The 21,661-nt window shown below is 41.3% G+C and overlaps 1 protein-coding gene across 1 annotated transcript in view; it reads right to left on the bottom strand.

Moving 5' to 3' along the window:
* SUSD3 (sushi domain containing 3) overlaps window positions 1-17,688 on the bottom strand; it is a 52,738-nt gene extending 35,050 nt beyond the window's left edge. Inside the window, exon 1 of the mRNA XM_072127450.1 lies at window positions 17,338-17,688. Coding sequence (XP_071983551.1) covers window positions 17,338-17,422 — 85 coding nt within the window. The 5' untranslated portion in view covers window positions 17,423-17,688. The remainder of the gene's footprint in view (window positions 1-17,337) is intronic.
* Window positions 17,689-21,661: the final 3,973 nt, after the last annotated feature.

Raw genomic sequence — 21,661 nt, 5'->3', positions numbered from 1 at the left:
AAAGCAGAAGTGCTGGAACCATAACACACAGAATATTAAACCGGCACAAACCATTTGTTTCATTATCTTATTACATGCTCCTACAATCAGTATTCAAGAGCGGAGACCAAAATTACATTAGAAAATAAGAAATGTGTATGAATCCGTTGCTTGCGTTTTGTTCCTTTTTAAAAATGTTTGAATAATTTTTTTATTGGAGTGCAAGATATTACAATAATCCAAGTGCAAAAGTACGATTACAATAGACTAACATATAGTAACACATGACACACAATTTTTTTCTATGTATAGTAAAGAATTGCAATGCAATTATAATTAACAGAGCTCTCTTCCTATACATATTCTGACAATGATCTTAAAGGGCATTTACCACCAGGATGAAGGACTGTATGCAAATAAGCCTGAGGGGCTCCAGGCTCCATAGGGTCAAAGGAGCCTGGAACCCCTTAGGCTCATTAGCATACAAACTTTCATCCTGATGGTAGATGCCCTTTAAACTGAGAACCATAAACAAATCGAATCATCAGAATCAAACAACAAGTAACTTATTTTGGGTACAGCACATATTCATAAAAAACAGGGTGCACATTACAAACACCTTGGTTATAGTGTTTTTAAGAAAAATAAATAAAGTTAATTCTCAGCAGTTGCTCCTGGGACTGTCCCTGTATGGGCCCATAGAGTGTTCTTGAGCTCAGACTGAGAAGTGGCCTATCTCAGACCTGGCAGATAGGATCTTTCCATCTCAGCCTGTTAACCAATGCTGCATTGAAAGCTTGGAAAAAAGAGACTGTGAGTTTGATGTTCATAACCTCTATCTCCACATGTGATCCCTGGCTGCCACTAACATCATGTGCCTCCCTTCTACTATTTACCTGGGGATCCGGTCATCACCTATTCTCCGGGAGTGCCTCATTGCGACCACTACCTCTTCTTGCATTCCCTTGCTGGCCCTGCCTGGTGTGGAAGTGGACTGTTCACCTGGACCAAGCTATCCATGAACCATTGTGCTTCAGCAAACCACTCAGGTACCAGCAGAATACAGCAGCCCCCACACCATAAGATCAGGCCCCAATGGAAGGATGTTGGAAACAACAAGTGCAACTCAGACAATACAATATACTATTCTAAAAAGATCCAAATATTACATCCAAATATTATTTTTTAGGAGCCCGACATTGATATAACATTGTCCTGGAGCCTTGAAAGTGGCCATCCTTCATGCTGATACTGTGGCTCTAAATGGTATAAGGACTTATTTGTTGTAAATCTCTCTAGAATAGTTGCATGAGAAGTTGCTCTCCTGTCAGTACTAACTACAGTAAAGTCACTTTAGGCTATATGAAGCCCGGCCGTAGTTCCTATGGTAACAATCGGTGAACTCTCTCAGGTAGAATGCGGTGACATATTTTTGTCAGTTGATTCATTACACGTCTGAAACAATAGCCGATACACTGACCAAAGGAACAGATCGTCCTTCATAACATTATGAAAAGACATAAAAAAAACCTCCAAGAACAATAGGATTTTGCTTTCCCCAACTCTCTAGATATGAAGCAATCCACTTTCTTCTGGTGGAATGTAAAGCAGGATGAAATATGTTCTGCTTTTCTGAAAATAATTACAGAGGATATACCAGCGGCAGTGAATATAAAAGAACAGCATTTTTAAGTAAATAGAGTGCTCGGGAAACTAATCACAAGCCCTCGACGTGACAATCGGAGCATAAATGAAATAAAAATAAGATACAGAAAAAATGCTCTTGATTTGCGGCAATGACAGTTTCCAATTCAAAGAGCTGAAGCTGAATGGTTCAGAGGAAAAAATAACGACAATGCTTTTTTCACGGAGATTGAAATTGAGGAGATTTGTGGCTCGAGTTACATACGGGCAAGAAGAGTGGTAGCAAGTAGTGAGTGTAGAGATCGATTGCAACTGGAGTTAGAGCTTCCCCTGCGCATGGCATATTACCAGTATTAGAATTGGATGTTGGGGCCTGTTACGGATTTGAAGAGCTATAAGTGTTCACTGTGGGGTAGAACAAGTACCTTCTGTTCAGAACTTGGCATATTCAGGGGTGAAAGGGGCATTTTTAGGGCTCCAGAAAAAGTCTGATGGCTCCCAAATGCACATTATCTGCTCAAAACGACAGGGCACCCGTAGGTTCCTGCGCTACTATAGATTTTAGTTGTATTGGAGTCCACTGGATGCTTATACAGTTTGCAAAATGCGAATCGGCACCCAGATCCTCACTTGATCCCATCTGGATCAAGAGAATTGTACCGTTTCCACCACTGTGTGGGGTTCCTCTGATCTCCTTGAACCCAAGCAATTGCCTATTATGCTTTATGGGTCAATTACCCCCTCAGTAAATGAGCCACTCTGAAGTGATCAGTACATTTAACAATTTAAACAAAATCTTTGAACTGGGTCATGCACGAATTGTTAAAATCCTAGGGGGTGCTAGACAGTTAAGCTGTTCTGGTTCCCACAATGATACGGTGATCCAGTCTTTGGCATCTGCAGCCTGGCTGGAAGTGAGGGGGTTGTTACTTACATATAAATCTGGGATCTAAGGAGGTCAATGCACACTTTTCAAACCACTATTATGGTAGTGGTTATGGCGGAGGAGTTCAGATAGTAATGGCTTCACAGCCCCCACCGCTCGCTGAACGCCAGCAGAACACCGGATGTCACAGGAAGTCCCAGGACCTGTTGACTGGGGATCACATGACCTGCGGCTCCAGGAGGGAAACTTTATCAGGGTGAGTATATTACAGGTGAAAGGAATAGCTCCAGTTTGCAGTAGGCCCCTTGGCGACAGAGCCTCAGTGGGCCTCTCTGCAGTGAACTCATGTGGCGCATTAAAAATTAAGAAATGAAAACCCCTCCTGTCTCCTGTTCCCTAAAATATTGCCTAGATTATCATCCCAAACAGCCCCCTCATGGTTATTTCACATAAACCCTCCCCCCCCTATAGAATTCTTATTTATAGCTTTATGTGGGCCCCCTCAGCAACCCTGGGCCCCTGACACTTTCCCTGATATGCCCAGTGCTGTCACCAGCCCTGATAGGTGACCCTATTAGGGTCTTATAACTTTTGTCGGTGGCATCTGCTGCCAAAGTCATGTCTGCAGGGAGCACCACAAAACTTGAAGATGTTTTCACTGTTTCTTGTATTTTAGAATCAGCTCAATTGGTCTCCGGATTTTAAAAATAGTAGATGGTGATCCCCATGGTGATAGTAAAAATATGGCAGTGCTATACAAACAATAGATACTTAAGCAGTAAGAATTGTGTTTTATCCTGTAGTCTTTTAGACAAAAAAAATAAACCTGAAATCACATAGAGCCGCACTAATGTATAAGAAATGTCTCCATCCCATGCTGGCGGCAGAGCGCAGTGAACAGCTGATGTGCTCAGCCAGCCTGCAATCCATTTCAAGGTAAATTGAGTTACCACCTAGAATCCCCGTCAGCGCCACAAGGGGGGTATTCCGGAAAATAAACACCACCGTATGTAAAAGCTTCCACTTGTAAAAAGTTCTAAAGCAGATGTCATGTACTATTAGTTTCTTGGCTGTTTGACCTGGCATTACCTTGCAACACAGCAAAGATCGATCTATCTACACATATACAGTGGGTATGGAAAGTATACAGACCTCTTTAAACTTATATCTCTTTGGTTCATTGCTGCCAATTGGTAACCTCCTTTTTTGCTCATTAATGTGCACTCTGCCTCCATCTTGACAGGAAAAAAAACAGAAATGCAGACATTTTGCCAATTTATTAAACAAGAAAAACTGAACTATCACATGGTCATAAGTATTCAGACCCTTTACTGTAACACTCACATTCGACTCACTTTCTGTCCATTTCCTTCTGATCCTTCTTGAGATGGTTCTACTCCTTCATTGCAGTCCAGCTGTGCTTTATTAAACTGATTGGACTTGATTAGGAAAGGCACACACCTGTCTATATAAAACCTCACATCTCCTAGTGCATGTCAGAGCACATAAGAATCACCTGCCCAAGGAGCTCAGAAGCATAATTATGGCATGGTAGAGATCTGTCCAAGGTTACAATAGAATTTCTGCAGCACTTAAGATTTCTAAGAGCACAGTGGCCTCCATAATCCTTAATGGAAGAAGTTTGGGACGGCCAAAACTCTTCCACGACCTGGCAGCCAAACTAAGCAATCGTGGGAGAAGAGCCTTGGTGAGAGAAGTAAAAGAGAACCCCAAGATCACTATGGCTGAGCACCAGCTGGGGCTTTATGTTAGAGTTTGCCAACGGAAGCTTCTCCTCAGTGCAAGACATATGAAAGCTGCATACAGTTTTCTAAAAAAAACAAGTGTCCGAATACTTGTGATCATGTAAATTAGCAAAAGTACATTCTTTTTTTCTGTCCAGATGGGGAGCAGAGTGTTCCTTTAAGGGGAAAAAAGGACATATTTGATCTTACAAATTGGCTGCAATGAAACAAAGAGTGAAAAATGTAAAGGGGTCTGAATACTTTCCGCTCCCACTCTATATAAGCACAGCACCCCAGGGTACACATTTTATATAGGGAACTAATGAGGTGCCCCATTCAATTCAATTTAAACATATTTCTTAGAGTTCCACTGTATAGGGAAAGAAATTGAAATCAATCCATCCCCGTGCCACTTAAATCCCAGGATCTGGGGGGTCCTGGAGGTCAAACCACAACCAATCATAAAGTGATGACATATCCTAACATCAAAAACACCAGAGGCCATACTTATCCCAGTTCCCACCTGCATCAGGGCTTTCTATTACACTTTAAAGGAAACCCACCATTAAAGATCTACCCAATAAGACAGGATCCGATGGGAGGTTCCTGTATTCTTCCACAGCCCTATGCTTATTTTCATTAAACTTTTAGTGTACCAGAACTTTAAAAAATTTGTATCATATATATATATATACAAATTTTCCGTCTGGATAGCGTTTTATAAACAAAGCAAAAGACTGCGTGGTCCTAAGGGTCATGCCACACATGGCGTTTTGAACCCGTTTTATATCCGGTTTTGGCCCGTTTGCTTCTTGCTTAAAAACGGGCCAAAAATGGTTTCAAAACGGGTTCAAAACACCATGTGTGTCATCACCCTTACCAATTGCTTCTATTAAAACGTATATGTGATTGGCCGAGCCCCTCCCCATTCCACCTGGATCGCATTTTGAAACTGTGTGAACGTAGTCTGAGGTAGGTCTAACTTTACATTTCACCATATCCTACTAATAAATACCTTTTTTGGAACATAGAAGGAATATGACATTGTCCTCGATGACAAACTCAGCTCTGCTACACTCACAGTCAGATCTGGATATATTGTAACTATATCCATGATTATGCTAATTAATTTCATATATCATTGTAGCCAGTAGAAAACCTCCTCTCATCTTCTTCCCATTGTTGTGTTCGACTTTCTAGTTAAAATAAAGCGTACAATCGCTTTGCGTTTCTCGTGACACGATGACATAATGTCACTTCCTGCAGGGAATAATTGCGTCTCATCAGACTTTTCGTAGCAGTGCTTGGCAAGTTTGGTGAAATTGAAATGATTCCCACTAATTCTTCCAATTACTCCTTGGAAACCCACAAACTCTGTGAAATCAGAAAGGGATTTGACTAATGACTTTATTGCCCGGGGCGATTCCTCTGTCTGCTGGAGCTGACTGTGTCAATAACGAAATCCAACAGTTCTGCAGCAGCTGAGGAGAGCCGCAGACTGAGGTGACATCTGCTCCCTGATGTGTGGCAACTGGTCCCAGGACAATTGGTGGCCACACAGGGAGGGGACCTGTCCAAATGAGCACTAAACAACAAAAATGTGGAGTATGTAAATACCCAAATACATCAATCCTCAACATCACTAGTCTATCCTCCCAAATTGTTACCTAATAATCAGGGCGCATTCACACGAATGTGTTGCGGCGCGTCGTGCTTTGCGTTTTTGACGCATTCCACTGGCTTCAGCCTTGATTACATGCTAAGGTTACATTGGTTTTCCACTGCATCTGCTAAAACGTCACGTTTTTGCTGGGATTTCGAGCGAACCAAACGGGCACTTTTTTTGCATGCGTTTTCAAATGTTTATTTTCGTTTTTTAAAACTCCATGCTTGATGTGCGTTAATTGCAAGCAGCTGTGATCTTCTTCTCCCTGCTGTTTGTGCATGTAATTTTGTGCGTTTCAAAATGCAGACCACAAACGCATAAGGTTTCAAAAACGCCATAAGAACGCACCTTAAAAACACAAAAAAGGGAGAAAACGCCAAGTTGAGAGACTTTATCCAAAAACACATTTAAAAAGCCAGTATACAAAACTGATGCGTTTTAAAAGGACGCAAAAACGCAATGAAAAAAATACAACAAAAACAAAACGTGTCACCGGCCTTACAGATCTTTCCTAAAACAAGATGACCATCAAACCAGAATTAGGGACACATTAATCATACATTGGCGCAAAGTGCACTTCTACACCAGGTCTGATCTGGCTTATAATTGCGCCATACCTTGCGCATCAACGACCCCAGGCTATGGGCATTTCAGGCAAACAAACCCTGATAAATCTGTATATTGGCTGCAAGTTCCCTGTACACATGCATGCTCAGCTGGGGTGAGCATGCATGTGTTGTTAAAGGGGTTGTCCACTTCCAGCAAATAATTGATATGGTGGTTTGAGTAAGGAAAAGTTATACAATTTTTAACACTTTCTGTATCAATTCCTCCTGGTTTTCTAGATCTCTGCTTACTGTCATACTATAGGAAGCTATTATATCTACTTCCACTGGATAGATATCTGTCCATGGTCACACAGGTGCACGTCTCGTTATATCACATAGCTCTGATTACTATGGGTGGTGGCACACGTGGCGTTTTGAACCCGTTTTTAGTTTTTGAAAATGCACCCATTTTTGTCTGTTTTTAATTAAGATAACTGGGAAAAGTGGTGAAAAACTGATATGTTTTCAAAAACCGTATGCGTTTTTTAACGGACTGAAAATGTATGACTAAAAACGGGTACAAAATGCCACGTGTGCCACCACCCTATCTATGATACTAACGAGCTGTGCACCTGTGTGACAATGGACAGACAGTGACATGACATGACCATGGACAGATCCAGTGAAAGTAAACATAGAAACTTTCTATAGTAGGACAGCAAGCAGAGATCTAAAAAAATAGACAGGGCACAAAACCGCATTACTGCACATTCCCTGTCCACATGAACAGTGAAGCCACATGTACTGACCTTGTCTTAACCAGACGCCATGATTATGCACCAAAAAGCTATACTGGACCTAAGTCATCGGACCCTAGGAAGCTTTGGCGTGCTTTATCTATGAACTGGGGGTTCAGTAGGGGACCTCACCCCAAAAACTTTACAGGTTCCTTAAAGCCGATGTGAAACACTTCTGACAGTGGCTTAACTCTCAGGGCGCGTTCACACGTTCCGCTATCGTCGCGTTCATAACGCGATGCTAACGCACAGTGGGCGGGGCTCGGGCTGATCGCATATGCGTTTCCCGGGAAACGCATGCGATTAATAACCCGATCGCATGCGTTTCTCTGGAAACGCATATGCGATCGCCCCAAACTCCGCCCCCTGTGCGCTAGCGTCGCATTATGAACGCGGCGCTAGCGGAACGTGTGAACGCACCCTCAGGGAAACCAAGGATTGTACATGATCAATTACAACAGCTCCTGATCCCTCTATTGCACAACATCCTGTATCTGCGGAGTAGTAGAAGACTCCCATACACACACGATAGTAATCAAGTCCTGCCACCTTTAGGCTCCACATTTTGGGCAAACCTGTCACAATCTACTTTTCAGATCATAAATTAGTTAAATAAGTTACTTTAGACTCCCGTATACATAGCAGAAAAGTCTGGTAGAAAGTTATTCCCCTGCCCTTTGTGAAAACACATGAACACTTGCTCGAAAAGGGAAAATGGGAAGAAAAGAGGTCTAGGTCCATTTTAGGTCCGTTTTAAAACGGATTGAAAATGCATGTTTTAAAACGGTCCCAAAACGGCAGATGTGGCATCACCCTTAAGGTTTTTAGGATGTCTAATTTACATTTAGTTATTATCCTTACTACACAGTGGGGCACGTGTATTACCGTATCTGCGGCTAAAAAATGTGCAGATGGGCGCAGAATTGTTGCGGATCATTTATAATGAGTTTGCGCCAGAAAGAACAGATGTTTCCGACTATCCCGACTCCTCCGTCTTTTTTTGGCGCAAGTGGGCGCGGCCTAACTTTTCCACATTATCCGTCACATTTTGTGTGTATTTTGTTGGCATTTTTAGGTGCAACTTTTGGCGCACAATAGACCAGGGAAAATAATGGTCAGAGAGTAAAATTAAGGGGCAGTCCATGTAAGATTTTGGCGCACATCTCATTGATGTCAGCATTTTTATGGCGCCACTTTGAAAACATCGGGCTGTGCTTTCCGGAGACTGATCTCTGATGCCAACAGTCGTGCTTGTGACAAAATTAGTAAATCCCCCCCCCCCCCCCCAGTGTGTTCTCATTCCTTCTGCTCATGTAGGAGTTAAAAGTGCGAGTGCCTGTCATACAAGATACATCACCAACATCCAAAACAAGACATGACTAAGCAAATGAAAGCTCTGTTGGGAACTGATAAATGTTACAATTATCCATCCTACAGAAGTGTTCTCCGAACAGACCTAGAATTTTTTTTCCTAGCAGGGTCTGACAAATATAAATTATTTAAGGCTTTTAACTAATCATGGATACTATGGCGCCTCCAGAAACTGCATAAACGCCATGATTTTCCTCAATCAGCTGAGCCGAGGTTTCTTCTAGGACTCTTTGTAATGTTCTGTCTGCCCTCTTCCCACCGCGGTTAATAACTAACTACTTTATCTTATACTATTTATACCGCTGAGCCAAATGCTTGTGTATCCAATTCAAGGGACTTTATCAGTTTCCAGGTCACATATAAACTAATCGCATGAGCATGTAGGTGTCCTGCATTATAGGCAACAATCTGTGGCTGAATTCAAAGAAATCTTCATTTGTATTAATATGCAAATTTGATTTTCAATGTGCACCATGGGTGTGGCCTCAAAGTTCAGTGCACCAGTACATTTGACCTTTGATCATTTTGCCTGGCTTGGGTAAATTATAACAATTATAACATGGAAAGACGGGATTGTCCGTGAAAAAAGCTGTACATATGGTTTATAAATATATAGTCAGTAATTATGAAAACTAGTAGCTATTGTATAAAGCATAAAGTTTAATATGTACTGGAAAGGGGTTGTATCAAGGGTAGAGGAAAACTATCCGATCAGTGGGGGTATGACTAACGGAACCCCACCAATCATTGGAATGGTGTGCTCAGTAATTTCCAACACTCCCATAGTTTTGAATGCAAAGTTGGAATGAATGGTGGACTTGCCACGCCATCAATCAGTGAGACCCCCATTTGTGGTGATCTATGGGGTTTCCAGTAGATCCAGTAGGATATGTTTCAAGAAACTGGACCAAGTAATAGGGGATAATAATCTGATGATTATTATCCCCTATTACTTGGTCCAGTTTCTTGAAACATATCCTTATCCACGACAGACCCATTAGTTACTTTAGTCTTAACAAGCCCCATGGTTATTTTATGAAGTTGTTTTTCAAGAATTCCATCACATTTCCCTGCTGTTCCATCAAGAAATTCCGGAATGACACTCCGGTGTTACTAGCATGTCAAACTGTATTGTGAGAAGCCCTATAACAAGAGGAAGGGTAACACCCAGGTGTCAATTTATTCATACATTACTTGCTTGCAATAATATAGGGGACTAGTAAACAAATAAAACTATACTTCCTGTTCCGGTAGCACTGCTCCCGATTCCCACCACACCCCACTTCCTGTTTGTATCGTCACAGGAAACACGAGGAGGAGGCCAATCGGAGACTGAGGGGTCACCACTACAAACAGGGATTGGCGCAGGTTCACTTAAACTAAATGGAGCATTGTGAGGACCAGACACAGCGCTACCAGTGCCCCTTCAGCATAAGAATCATATTGTATGCCCAATTTTCCTTGGTGTGATGTACCCCACTACTCATCAACATAGCAGCCTTTCACTAAACTACTTCTATCTACAAAATGACGATATTATGATCAGGGGCGTAACTTGAGGGGGTGCAAAGGGGGCGGTCGCAACCGGGCCCATGAGGTTTGGGGGGCCCATAAGGTGTGAATTTCCGATAGGAGAAGACTATTACTATGAACCCTACATTATAGTCTGGGGCCTGGCACAGACTTTGCACTTGGCCCATCAGCTTCAAGTTACGCCACTGATTATGATGCAAAAATATTAATATTTACCACTAAAGATGATTATAAATTTGGGAAAATCTAGAGCTACTCATAGGCCCCCAGTACAATAGAGTCACGAAGCGTATAAGAATTCTTCTCTCTGACCATGGAATAATGGCCCTGGTACAAGAGGAACATGTAAAACGGATGTCACAGAGCAGCAACGTGCCGACAGGTAGACAAAGAAAAGACTGGAATCACGAAACAATTTCACGACCGATTAACAGCAATTCAATGGCAAGTGACTCTGCTAACCCTTTAAATGCTGACGGAGGACTTTCCAGCCTTTATTATAACATCCTTCAGTGTGATCCCAAGAAGAAGCCATAACCAAAGCAATAAATTGGAATAAAACTGTTCATGCACGCCACCTAAAAAGGTCAATTTTAGCATAATAAAATTACCAATGTAATGTCTCACCACCCATTCCTTGTCTGACCCAACTGCGGCAATGAATATTTCTGAGATAACATAATATCGGCATAAATAGCCTGATATGATAAGACGGCGGCGCTTAATGAATATTAGATTAAAACCTCGAGCATGAGAGTGACAAAAGCATCTTCTGCTGGTAAAAAATTTAACAGACATAAGGCCACCCGGCGCCGCAGCTATTTCACGCGCAGAGTTTATTGTCAGGCTTAACGCGTTTCACACTATTTCCTCTGGTCTGGTGCCAGCGACGATCGATCTACACAAAACTAAAGCAGAAACTGGCAGGAAAATGACAACATGGAAATAAGAAATAAGCGATGGCTGCGGTGGGCTCTGCCAAAGCTAAAATCCCTGGATAGCACCCTCCCAGTTTTATTACATGGACTCAACAATACAACTTGGGCCATATAATGAGGCTCATTTAATTCTGTTTTCAAATGAGGTCAATATTGTCCCTCCTGTGATTGACCTCAGCAGCCAAGGGAAAAGGGGCAGGAGATAACAGGGAGTCAGAGGAAAGTAAGTTATATCAACCTGCACAGCTTCTCCTGTCTGCAGAGAGGACACTATGTACAATCTTTTCAAGTCCTCCTGCTCTATAACATGCTGCCTGCAGATAGGACATTATATACAATCTGCTCAGCTCCTCCTGCTCTATAACATGCTGCTTGCAGATAGGACACTATGTGCAATCTTCTCAGCTCCTCCTGCTCTATAACATACAACCTGCAAGTAGAACACAATGTACAATGTTTTGAGCTCCCCCTGCTATGTAACATGCTGCCTGCAGGTAGGACACAATGTACAATATTCTTAGAATTCCTGTTCTATAACATACTGCCTTCAGGTAGGGCATTATGTACAATCTGTTTAACTCCTCCTGCTCTATAACATGCTGCTTGCATATTGTACATAGTGTCCTATCTGCTCAGCTCCTCCTGCTCTATAACATACAACCTGCAGGTAGGACACAATGTACAATTTTTTTGAGCTCCCACTGCTCTATAACATGCTGCCTGCAGGTAGGACACAATGTACAATCTTTTAAGCTCCCCCTGCTCTATAAGATGCTGTCTGTAGGTAGGACACAATCTACAATCTGTTCAACTCCTCTTGCTTTATAACATGCTAACTGATGTTATAACACTATTTAAAATCTGCTCAGCTCTTGCTATGCTATAAAAAGATGATGTAAAATGAAATTAGGATTTTTCACGGTTACATGATCCCTTTAAACTTGCCTCTACATATTTTATGTATAACAAAGCAGAGCAGTATGAAAAAACTGCAAAATATGGACTATATGGGATCATATACCGGTTAGATGCAGGTCTATGAACAAGCTTAAATTGACTATACAATTTAGACAGAATATTGGAGATACAGGATTCAAGATGAAGCTGAAGGTTCTCGATCAGCGGGGAGCGCTGAATATGTCCTCAAGGGGAGTTCACTGAATCATGACACATCCTCCAGGAAACTCAATGGGCATCTCTGGGTATAGGCAGGTGATCTTCCAAATAATACAGTCGCCACCACATCTGAATCCCCAATCTACTGCAGTGGTCAGTGGCAATATATCATTGAATTGTATGGCCAGTGTTTCATTGTAACCTAATAAAACATTTAAGGCGTTAAAAAAAAAAAAAGTTTAAAGGGAACCTATCACCCAATTTCACCCCATTAAACTACCAGCTCCCATAGATACAGTGTGATATGTCTTTTCTAGAATTCCCTTTTTATATGAAATCTCACCCATTTACTTTCCTTTTTATATCTTCTCCAACATGTTGGAGCAGAGAAGAGTCATTTTTGGTTGAGATAAGTCAAGTGTAGAGGCTTCAGAGGGAGTGTCACATACTTTCGTTCTAAAGAAGCTAGAAATATGCTTTAGAGATGACTTATCTTTCAGATCACATTAGGCAGCTATACATGCAGCTAAAGACACAGTTGGAAATGTAAGCTGTGATAAAAATCCATTTCCAAACTGTTATTTTTTAAAACTGTATGTATCTCTCATTCTGTACAGTATCTCACAGAATCTTGGTGCGATCTTAAGGATGAGATTGTTATCTTTAATATAAAATCATGTTTCTAGGTGCTATAGAACTGTTAATGGGGATCTCTGTGCTAATGCTCCCCCCTCCTGCAAACTTGACCGATCTCAAGCAAAATATCATAGTAAAAAAAAAAAGGTTAGAAAAACACATCAGTCCATCAAGTCCAACCTATACATTACATTGGGGCAGATTTACTTACCCGGTCCGTTTGCGATCCAGCGGCGCGTTCTCTGCTGTGGATTCGGGTCCAGCCGGGAGTTCCTCCGCCGTCCACCAGGTGTCGCTGCTGCGCTGAAAAGCATCTGAACGGACTGGAATTCACCGAGCCGGACCAAATGAAGGTAAGCGCGTCCCAAGCGGCACTTTTTTTGTTTTAAATGCAGCGTTTTTTCCGAATCCGTCAGGTTTTCGCTCGGCCACGCCCCCCCCCCCCCCCGATTTCCGTCGCGTACATGCCAGCGCCGATGCGCCACAATACGATCTCGTGCGCCAAAATCCCGGGGCAATACAGGGAAAATCTGTGCAAATCGGAAATATTCGGGTAACACGTCGGGAAAACAGGAATCGGGCCCTTAGTAAATGACCCCCATTGTGTTGATCTAGAAGAAGGCAAAAACCCTGCAAGGCTGATGCTAATTGGCCCAAAGCAGGGTAAAATTCCTTCCATACCCCTAATAGGACAGAAAGTGTTATGACTATTCTATGCTTATTTTCACATAATTGTAGAGAAGATTTTTTTTTTTTATAGATAAACGTACGAGATTTCACATTAAATTCTAGGGAATGCTGGAAAGGACATTTCATATCCCACCTGAGGGGGCTGCTAGTTTAATCGGGTAACATCTGGTGACAGGTTCCCATAAAAAAAGTTTTAAAGTGATGAGCAAAGTTCATAAGGACAACTTAGTTACAACTAGACAAAGAAGGTTAAATCTTAATAATTTTGCACACAAGATTTGATATGAAAACCCGGGGAAACTATATACGGTAAAAACTATTTAGCACCGTAGACAAATTGTAACTATCCACAATCATGACCTTTTACTTATTGTCTAATTAATGTTTAAACCTAAAGTCTAATGCACTGGGGACAGTTACATTTTGTAACAACAGAATGCAAAGTAGAATGGTGGGAAAATAATGTATAGGCTCTGTAGGAGTTCATACAAAGTGTAAATTATTACAATGAGTTACCATAAATTATAATAATCTGGAATGGGGTTATATGGTTGGTTAAGCTCCGATAACACATAACTGGGTACATACGGTAAGTTACACAAGTCAAAATGTAACAATTCTGGCAGGGTTGTCTGGAGGTGAAAAACATGGCTTCTTGCGTCCAAAAGAAGGTTCCTTTCCTGACCATGGTTAGTGTGTGGTACTGTAACTAAGCACCATTCAGCTCTATACCAGCACTATGGTCAGGTGTGGTGCTGCTTTTGGAACAGACATGTTTTTCACCCTCCAGGCAGGGGCGTAACTTGTGGGGGTACAGAGGTTGCGATCGCACCCGGGCCCAAGAGGTTTAGGGGGCCCTTATGGTGTGACTTTCCCATATGAGAAGACTATTACTATAACCATACATTATAGTCGGGGGCCTGGTACAGACTTTGCACTGGGGCCCATCAGCTTCTAGTTACGCCACTAGCTCCAGACAATCCCTTTAAATAAAATGCTTCTGTGTGCATGTGCTTGTTCCGGACGTCTCCAAAATTTCTATAAAGTTTACACATTGATTTGAATGCTGATTCCACATCGAAATCCTCAAAAACTTTACAACTACTCCCCTTGCAATAGTTTATGCCCCATTCACAGGCTGCAAAAAAACACCTGTCAACATGACATGGAAAAGGCTCAGAAAATCTCTGGTATTTGGCTGCATCCACACATTCCAATTACATCGCCTTCAAATTGATGTGGGCGGGGCTTGGTGGGATCGCATATGCGTTGCCATTGAAACGCATACGATCGGTAATTTGTAGAACTTTTTCGTGGCGTTATTTTCGTTATTTACATGCAAAACACGGGTACTCGTTGCATTTATTTTGAAATGCATATGCGATAGCGCCCCTTTACGTTCTATCTGGATTACATTTTGAAACGCGATCCAGACTGAATGTATGAATGCAGCCAAAAAATATAAAGCTGCCTGAGGATCTGATGGCCAATTGGTGACTAAAGATCCATGTTCAGTTTTGGAATTTGTGCTGTGGGTTAGTTAAAAATTTCTAAGGTGACAAGAACATGTAATAACCATCAGCAGAAAAAAAAGTGGCTGTCCCTCAAGTCCATAAATCATTTCATGCAAAGTAAATAGACTTCATAAAAGGCCCCCCCCTCCAAATGTAAGGAGAACCATCCTCTCTAGTGGACGCAGTGTAACCATACATTATACCGGACAAACCATCTATTTCTTTCTGAATCATGATTAGAATATCAAATGATACATCCCATATCCAGAGATGATGGTGAGGGAAGTGATTTGACTGGTGCACAAAGATATTAGACTCAAAAGCCACTAAAGGAACTATCAACCCTCATGAAATTGAGAAGTAGACTTATTTTTTTCTTAGTTTTTGTTGCCCTTTGACCTTTTTATTGAATGATAGGGATTTCATTATGCAAGTAAATGGTAGATGAGTAGGAAGAGGGTAGACCTCTATAGGGGGTTCAAACAAGCCGCCTGAGGGGGGTGGGGTGGTATAAGGAAAGGAGGGTGAACTTCAGGACAGCGTAGACAATGTAAATCAAACATAAACCAAGATTATTATGGCGGGACCCGTCACTGTTTTGTCTTTTGTAGCAATCGTAATTCTCGCACAATTTTTTTTCTTATAGCTCTTTGTTTTGCCGTTTTTGTTATTCCTCTCTGAAAATATGAAAAAATTGTCAAAGGGGGTGTAGCCATTACTCATTTCAAAGTGATGTATGTCAGCACTGATTGGACGAAATCATTCTATGAGGGACACCCCCCACATGGTAACACCCAGTTGCCAATAAAAAATGTATCATAACATTAATGAGGATGTTCCAGAATCCATATATTATGGGAAATCCAATTATTCACATAGAATTCCATCCTGCCATCTGCTTTTAAGCAATGGGATAGCTAAGGAACTTTAGTATCTGTATAGTCACACATGGCAGTGCCTTTTTATAGTGACTGTATATACCATATGGTTTGTTGCTATGAATCTGTGTCACTTGGACAGACACTAGGTCAGTGTGGTAATACCACACTCCTCGCCTCATCCAGATTAAATGACTGCTCCCAATTGTTCAATACAAATCATACAGGAGCAGATTAACCCCGTCTCTGTAAAGCACGGCTTAATTACCGGCGGATCTGTTACTTGTCCTCATTGTATTGTTATTTAAAGGGCTGGAACTGAGCTGTCACAATGGCCCATGAAACAGATCATATCAGCCCTCGGGGGACATAGATCACTTTGCCTGTTTCTGAGTCAAACTCTTCTCTAACAAGGCTCCCGGAGTGTAGACTTCTGGGACTTCTCTGCTATTTTCTACAGATTTAATTACTGGGAATTCCTGGACTGTTTTAGACTTTAACCTCCCAAGTAATGGAGAGACTGGTGCAGTATTAAAAGCTTAGGGGCTCATTATATTATTAACACCTCTAGTACATTCAAATGATGTTAATATGGAATTAGGACTACAATGTGACATCACCTATGTATACACTCACCATTTGTTAAAGGGTTTAAATTAACCCAAACATCTACTTAGAAATTCTCCAAAATATTGATTTATCTCTAAATTGTGCAAAATTTGGGAATAAAAAATTGCAATAAATGTGCCCCCTGCAGCATATATTTATTTGCATATAATTCAAACATCATATACAATGTAACAAACATGTGACAAGTAATAGCTGTACACACATAATATATTACATAATATAATTTATATGACCTTCTTCATGTTCAAAACTAAATCCCCCATTCCCCAAATATGGACCAATGGACTCAAACTTATAATAGATCTCTAGATACATTATCACAATTAAAGGAGAGGACACAATCTCTAAATACATTATCACAATTAAAGGGGAGGACCGTTTAGGATAACCCCAGCTCAACCTGTAGGTCACCTGAGTCAAGAAGTCCGAAACTTATGGGAAGATTCCTCCTTCTACAAGTCCTATATTACAAAATCCCTGACATCTGGCGGAAATCCCACATTGGAAATGGCTTATCATAAAGAAATGTAGGCTCCGGATTCACATTTACTAATGAAAACAAGAAATCCCCCTTAAGAGCATCAATTTTGGGATAATTTTTGACAATTCTGATATTATTTCATTATCAGTGGCTTCAAAATAATCAGTTACTATCTGACATATATTAGAATATAGATTGTATACACTAGGGATAGAATGTTGCTGTATACGTGTGTGTGTAGTATACGGTCATGGGGTATGTGATGAGCAGATAGCTGGTGCTTACCTGTGCTGTTATACAAGTTGCTCTTCTCCTCTGTGACCAGGACAGTCCTTGAGAGATCCAGTACTGAGGCTGTGGCTGACTGCATGCTTTCTGCTCAGTCCTCATTCAATAGCAGGAGCAGCTAGAAAGGAAAAACCTCTGGAGCAGGTGAGAAGACAGGGTTTCCCTGGATGAGGTTTAATGAGGCATCAATCTTGCTGCATACATAATGACTGCAGGGACAGGCTGGTCCAGATCCCCTCCTGCTCTCCCATTAATCTCTCATGTGAAATGGACAGAAACAGTTGAGGAGTGAAATATTTGCTTAAGTCTGATCCTCAGTGTAAGCAGCACTGAGTGTGCACTGTGTTATATGTGCTGCAGGAAGACTCTGCTCCCGGGCGCCCTCTGCAGGACACTCTGCCGCACTGCACGCCTCCTCAGGGACTCCACACTGTGCAAATCAAATCTTCCTCGTGTGAGGGAGAAAATTGGGAGTTTACAGATGCCTCTTCTCCTCCTCTCATTACACAGGAGGAAAGGGCATCATTTATCACTCTGTATAGGCAGCCTGAGCAATAAAAGGTTAAGCTGTCACTTCAGGCCCCTCAGCTTAGGGGTAATAAGTATTCAGTTTATTACCAGTCAGTCTGTTCTTTTAGCTTACACGATGATGGACAGCGGAGACAAAGATGCTGGGGGTTTCATGGTCTTATGAGAAATATGGAAATCTGACTCTCAGCCCCGCAACTTGGGTAATAGGGCGATATACAGTATATCTATGTATGTAGTGGCCACACGGAGAACACTATAGGGTTAAATATCAGTATATTATTACTTAGACCGTGCTATAGGTCAGTGATGGCAAACCTTTAAGACACGAGTGCCCAAAGTACAACCAAAACCTGCATAATTTTCACAAAGTGCCATTACAACAATTTAAGCAATAACTTATTACTATCTGCTCTGTCACAGGTTTAAATTGTATAGACACCTGAGGACACCAATACAGTAGAAAGAAGGAGAAGAAGTTTGGATTATCATTGTAGCTTCCTTCTACAATGGCTGCCTGGGACTGCAAGAGGCCTAGAGTCCTGTCTGGCAAACTGTATCATGGGGTGATGGCAAGGGTTCCCATATAGAGGGCTCTGAGTGCCACCTCTGGCACCCGTGCCATAGGTTCGCCACCACTGCTATAGGTTACATATCGCTGACACATATGCTATAAGGTAATATACACAATGGTATAGGGTTATATATCAGTATATTATTACTTAGACCGTGCTACAGGTTATATATCGATGCCACACACTATACTATAAGGTTATATACACAATGGACTAGGGTTATATATCAGTATATAATGACTTAGACAGTGCTGTAGGTTATATATCACTGCCACATAAACTATACATACATTGATATATAACCCTATAGCATTGTGTATATAACTTTATAGCATAGACAATGCCACATGTAATGTATCAGTGTATATACTGACTACATATAAGATGCTATAGGGTTATTTATATATGATTGTAACGGCCACATGGACAGTGCTCTACGTTATGAATAAATCTATATACTGACTACATAGACAATACTATAAATTATATATCAATGTATGTACTGACCCCAAAGATGATGCTATAGGTTATATACCAATATTTGTAGCAATAATATATAGGGTTCCATATCAGTGTATGTAACAGGCACATAGACGACGCTATAGGGTTTAGTTATCAGAGTATGTACTGACAACGTGGATGACACAGTAGGTTTATATATTAATGTATGTAGCTGTCACATAAACTACACACATTGATATAGTGGTACATATCTCAGTATGTAGTGGTCACATGGACTATATGCTATAGGATTTTTGGCAGTGTATTTACCAACTATATGGACTACGTTATAGGGTTGTCTATAAATGTATGTATTGACCCTTGGATTACGCTACATTGTTATAGATTAATGTATGTAGCTGCCACATGGACTATGCTATAATGTTCTATATACATAGACAACGCAACAGGATAGGGTTTTATATAAATCTAGGTTACCAACCAAATAGACAACACTGTAGGTTAAATATTAATGTATGTACCAACCAGCAAGTTACCACTACAGACATTGATGACGCTATACTTTATATATCAGTACGGCAGGCAGCGCTGCTCACCACCGCCCCTCTCCATAGCGATATATATGGCTGCGGCGCCGTATTACGGGGAAAGATAGGACATGTCCTATCATACTCCCAGCTACGGAACCGTACGGTGCCCCTTACAACTCCAGTAGGGTGCCGTGAGCCCATTGCTGTGTATGGGGGACATATTCGTTCTTATGAAGGTAGCCTAAAGGGATATATCAATGTGTGTAGCAGTCACATTGATGGCGCTATAGTTTATATATCAATATGTGTAGTGGTAACATGGAGTAAACAATAGGGTTTATTGGGCAGCATGGTGGCTCAGTGGTTAGCACTACAGCCTTGCAGCGCTGGGGTCCTGGGTTTATGTCCCATCCAGGTCATCATCTGCAAAGAGTTTGTATGTTCTCTCCATGTTTCCGTGGGTTTCCTCCCACACTACAAAAAAACATATAGGTAGGTTAATTAGATTGTGAGCCCCATTGGGGAAAGGGACTGATTCTTATTATTATAAGGGTCATTTATCAATGTATGTACTGATCACAAAGACTATGCTATAGAGTTACATAGCTGTTCCTGTTGCAGCCACATAGATAAGGCCACGTTGTCTACACTATAGGGTAATTTATTAAAGCATGTGGCGGCCACATAGACTATGTTGTAGGTTATATACACATAGACAATGCAATGATGGCCACATTGAGGGCACCTGTGTTTGTATCATTTAATGGGTAAAAAGGGCAATATAACATAGAAATATAATAAAATCTGCAGGAATACAGGTTTATTTTTCCTCCCTCCAGGCACTGGTGTATGATAAGGAGGATTCCTACCTGTGTTGGATTTGCCTGTGGCTAATGTGACACATATTTACTAGGAGCCCTGAAGCCAGAGGCTGTATTTCATTGCAGGACTTGCAATTTGATGTCCTGTTAATCTGTGCAAGTTACAATAGGTTTTATTAAACGGGAGTAAATCTTATGGGATTCTACTATTTACTCATTTCTCATCCTCTGCTCCCTCATTGCAGGACGATAATATTAAAAAAATATCAGTGTCAAATCTGTCACATGATGAACATTAATGGTGCTCAAGAGACCGATGAGGTTGATCAGGTTCTTGTTATGGTGTCCGTCATTTTATTATTATTAATGCCTGCACCAAAACCTACAGATCAGATGTGGACACTGCCTTATCCATTGTCTATAAGCTATTTTCACACATATTTTTTTCTGATACATGTAAGCAGGGAGACGCTACTAACATTACAAGTGTTAGATTCAGACTACTACTGGATTTAATGATATTTACTGTGTAGTCAAAGTCGGAATCCTCATTACTTATGTCATGTTTGAACAGGTACATTTAGTTTACACTTCATGAACTTGGATATTTTGAACTGATTCTTATTTTTTGCCTCTTACAGGAATTATTCTGCTGCCTGTGTTCTAAAATATCAAGACCACTCTACTGAGCATGTGTGACCACCAAACTGGACCTATTAGATGTTCTGCGGGAGATTTAAAATAATCTCCAGGGGGCGACATAGCAAGTAAGAACAGTAAGAGAAACATCTTGACAGAAGGCAGGTTCTCATTCAAGTTGCATGACTAGTTTTATGATCCAGATAATTTTATGGTCTAAGTTAAAGGAAATGTTTCAGTGATTTTAACCATACAAAGCTAATAATAATAATCATTCCTTTATTTATATAGTGCACACAGATAACGCAGCGCTGCACAGAGTTTGCCAAATCAGTCCCTGTCGCCATGGGGCTCACAATCTAATCAACCTACCAGTATGTTTTGGAGTGTGGGAGGAAACCGGAGGACCAGGAGGAAACCCATGCAAACATGGAGAGAACATACAAACTCTTTACAGATGTTGACCTGGGACTTGAACCCAGGTCCCCAGCGCTGCAAGAGCTAACCACTAAGGCACTGTGCTGCCCTATAAAGCTACATACAGTGTGATGTAGCAGTCCTGGAGATCTGTGTTGCCATACCTTTGTGTATGTTTTTAGTAGTGACAGGACTGTGAACACTTTTTCAGTTATAATCCAGCTCTGCAGCCCTTTCAAAGGCTGTGGTTGGATCACCCTGAAGAGCTTTCCGCTTTCTGCTCCACAGCCCCTCCATTATGCTAGGAGTAGATGCTGTATCGGAATTTTGGTTGGTTACTTACACAGTC

Source organism: Engystomops pustulosus, chromosome 10 (assembly GCF_040894005.1).
Source record: "Engystomops pustulosus chromosome 10, aEngPut4.maternal, whole genome shotgun sequence".
Lineage (NCBI taxonomy): Eukaryota > Metazoa > Chordata > Amphibia > Anura > Leptodactylidae > Engystomops > Engystomops pustulosus.
Note: the sequence above shows the minus strand (reverse complement) of the source record. Positions and strands in the feature narration are given on the sequence as shown.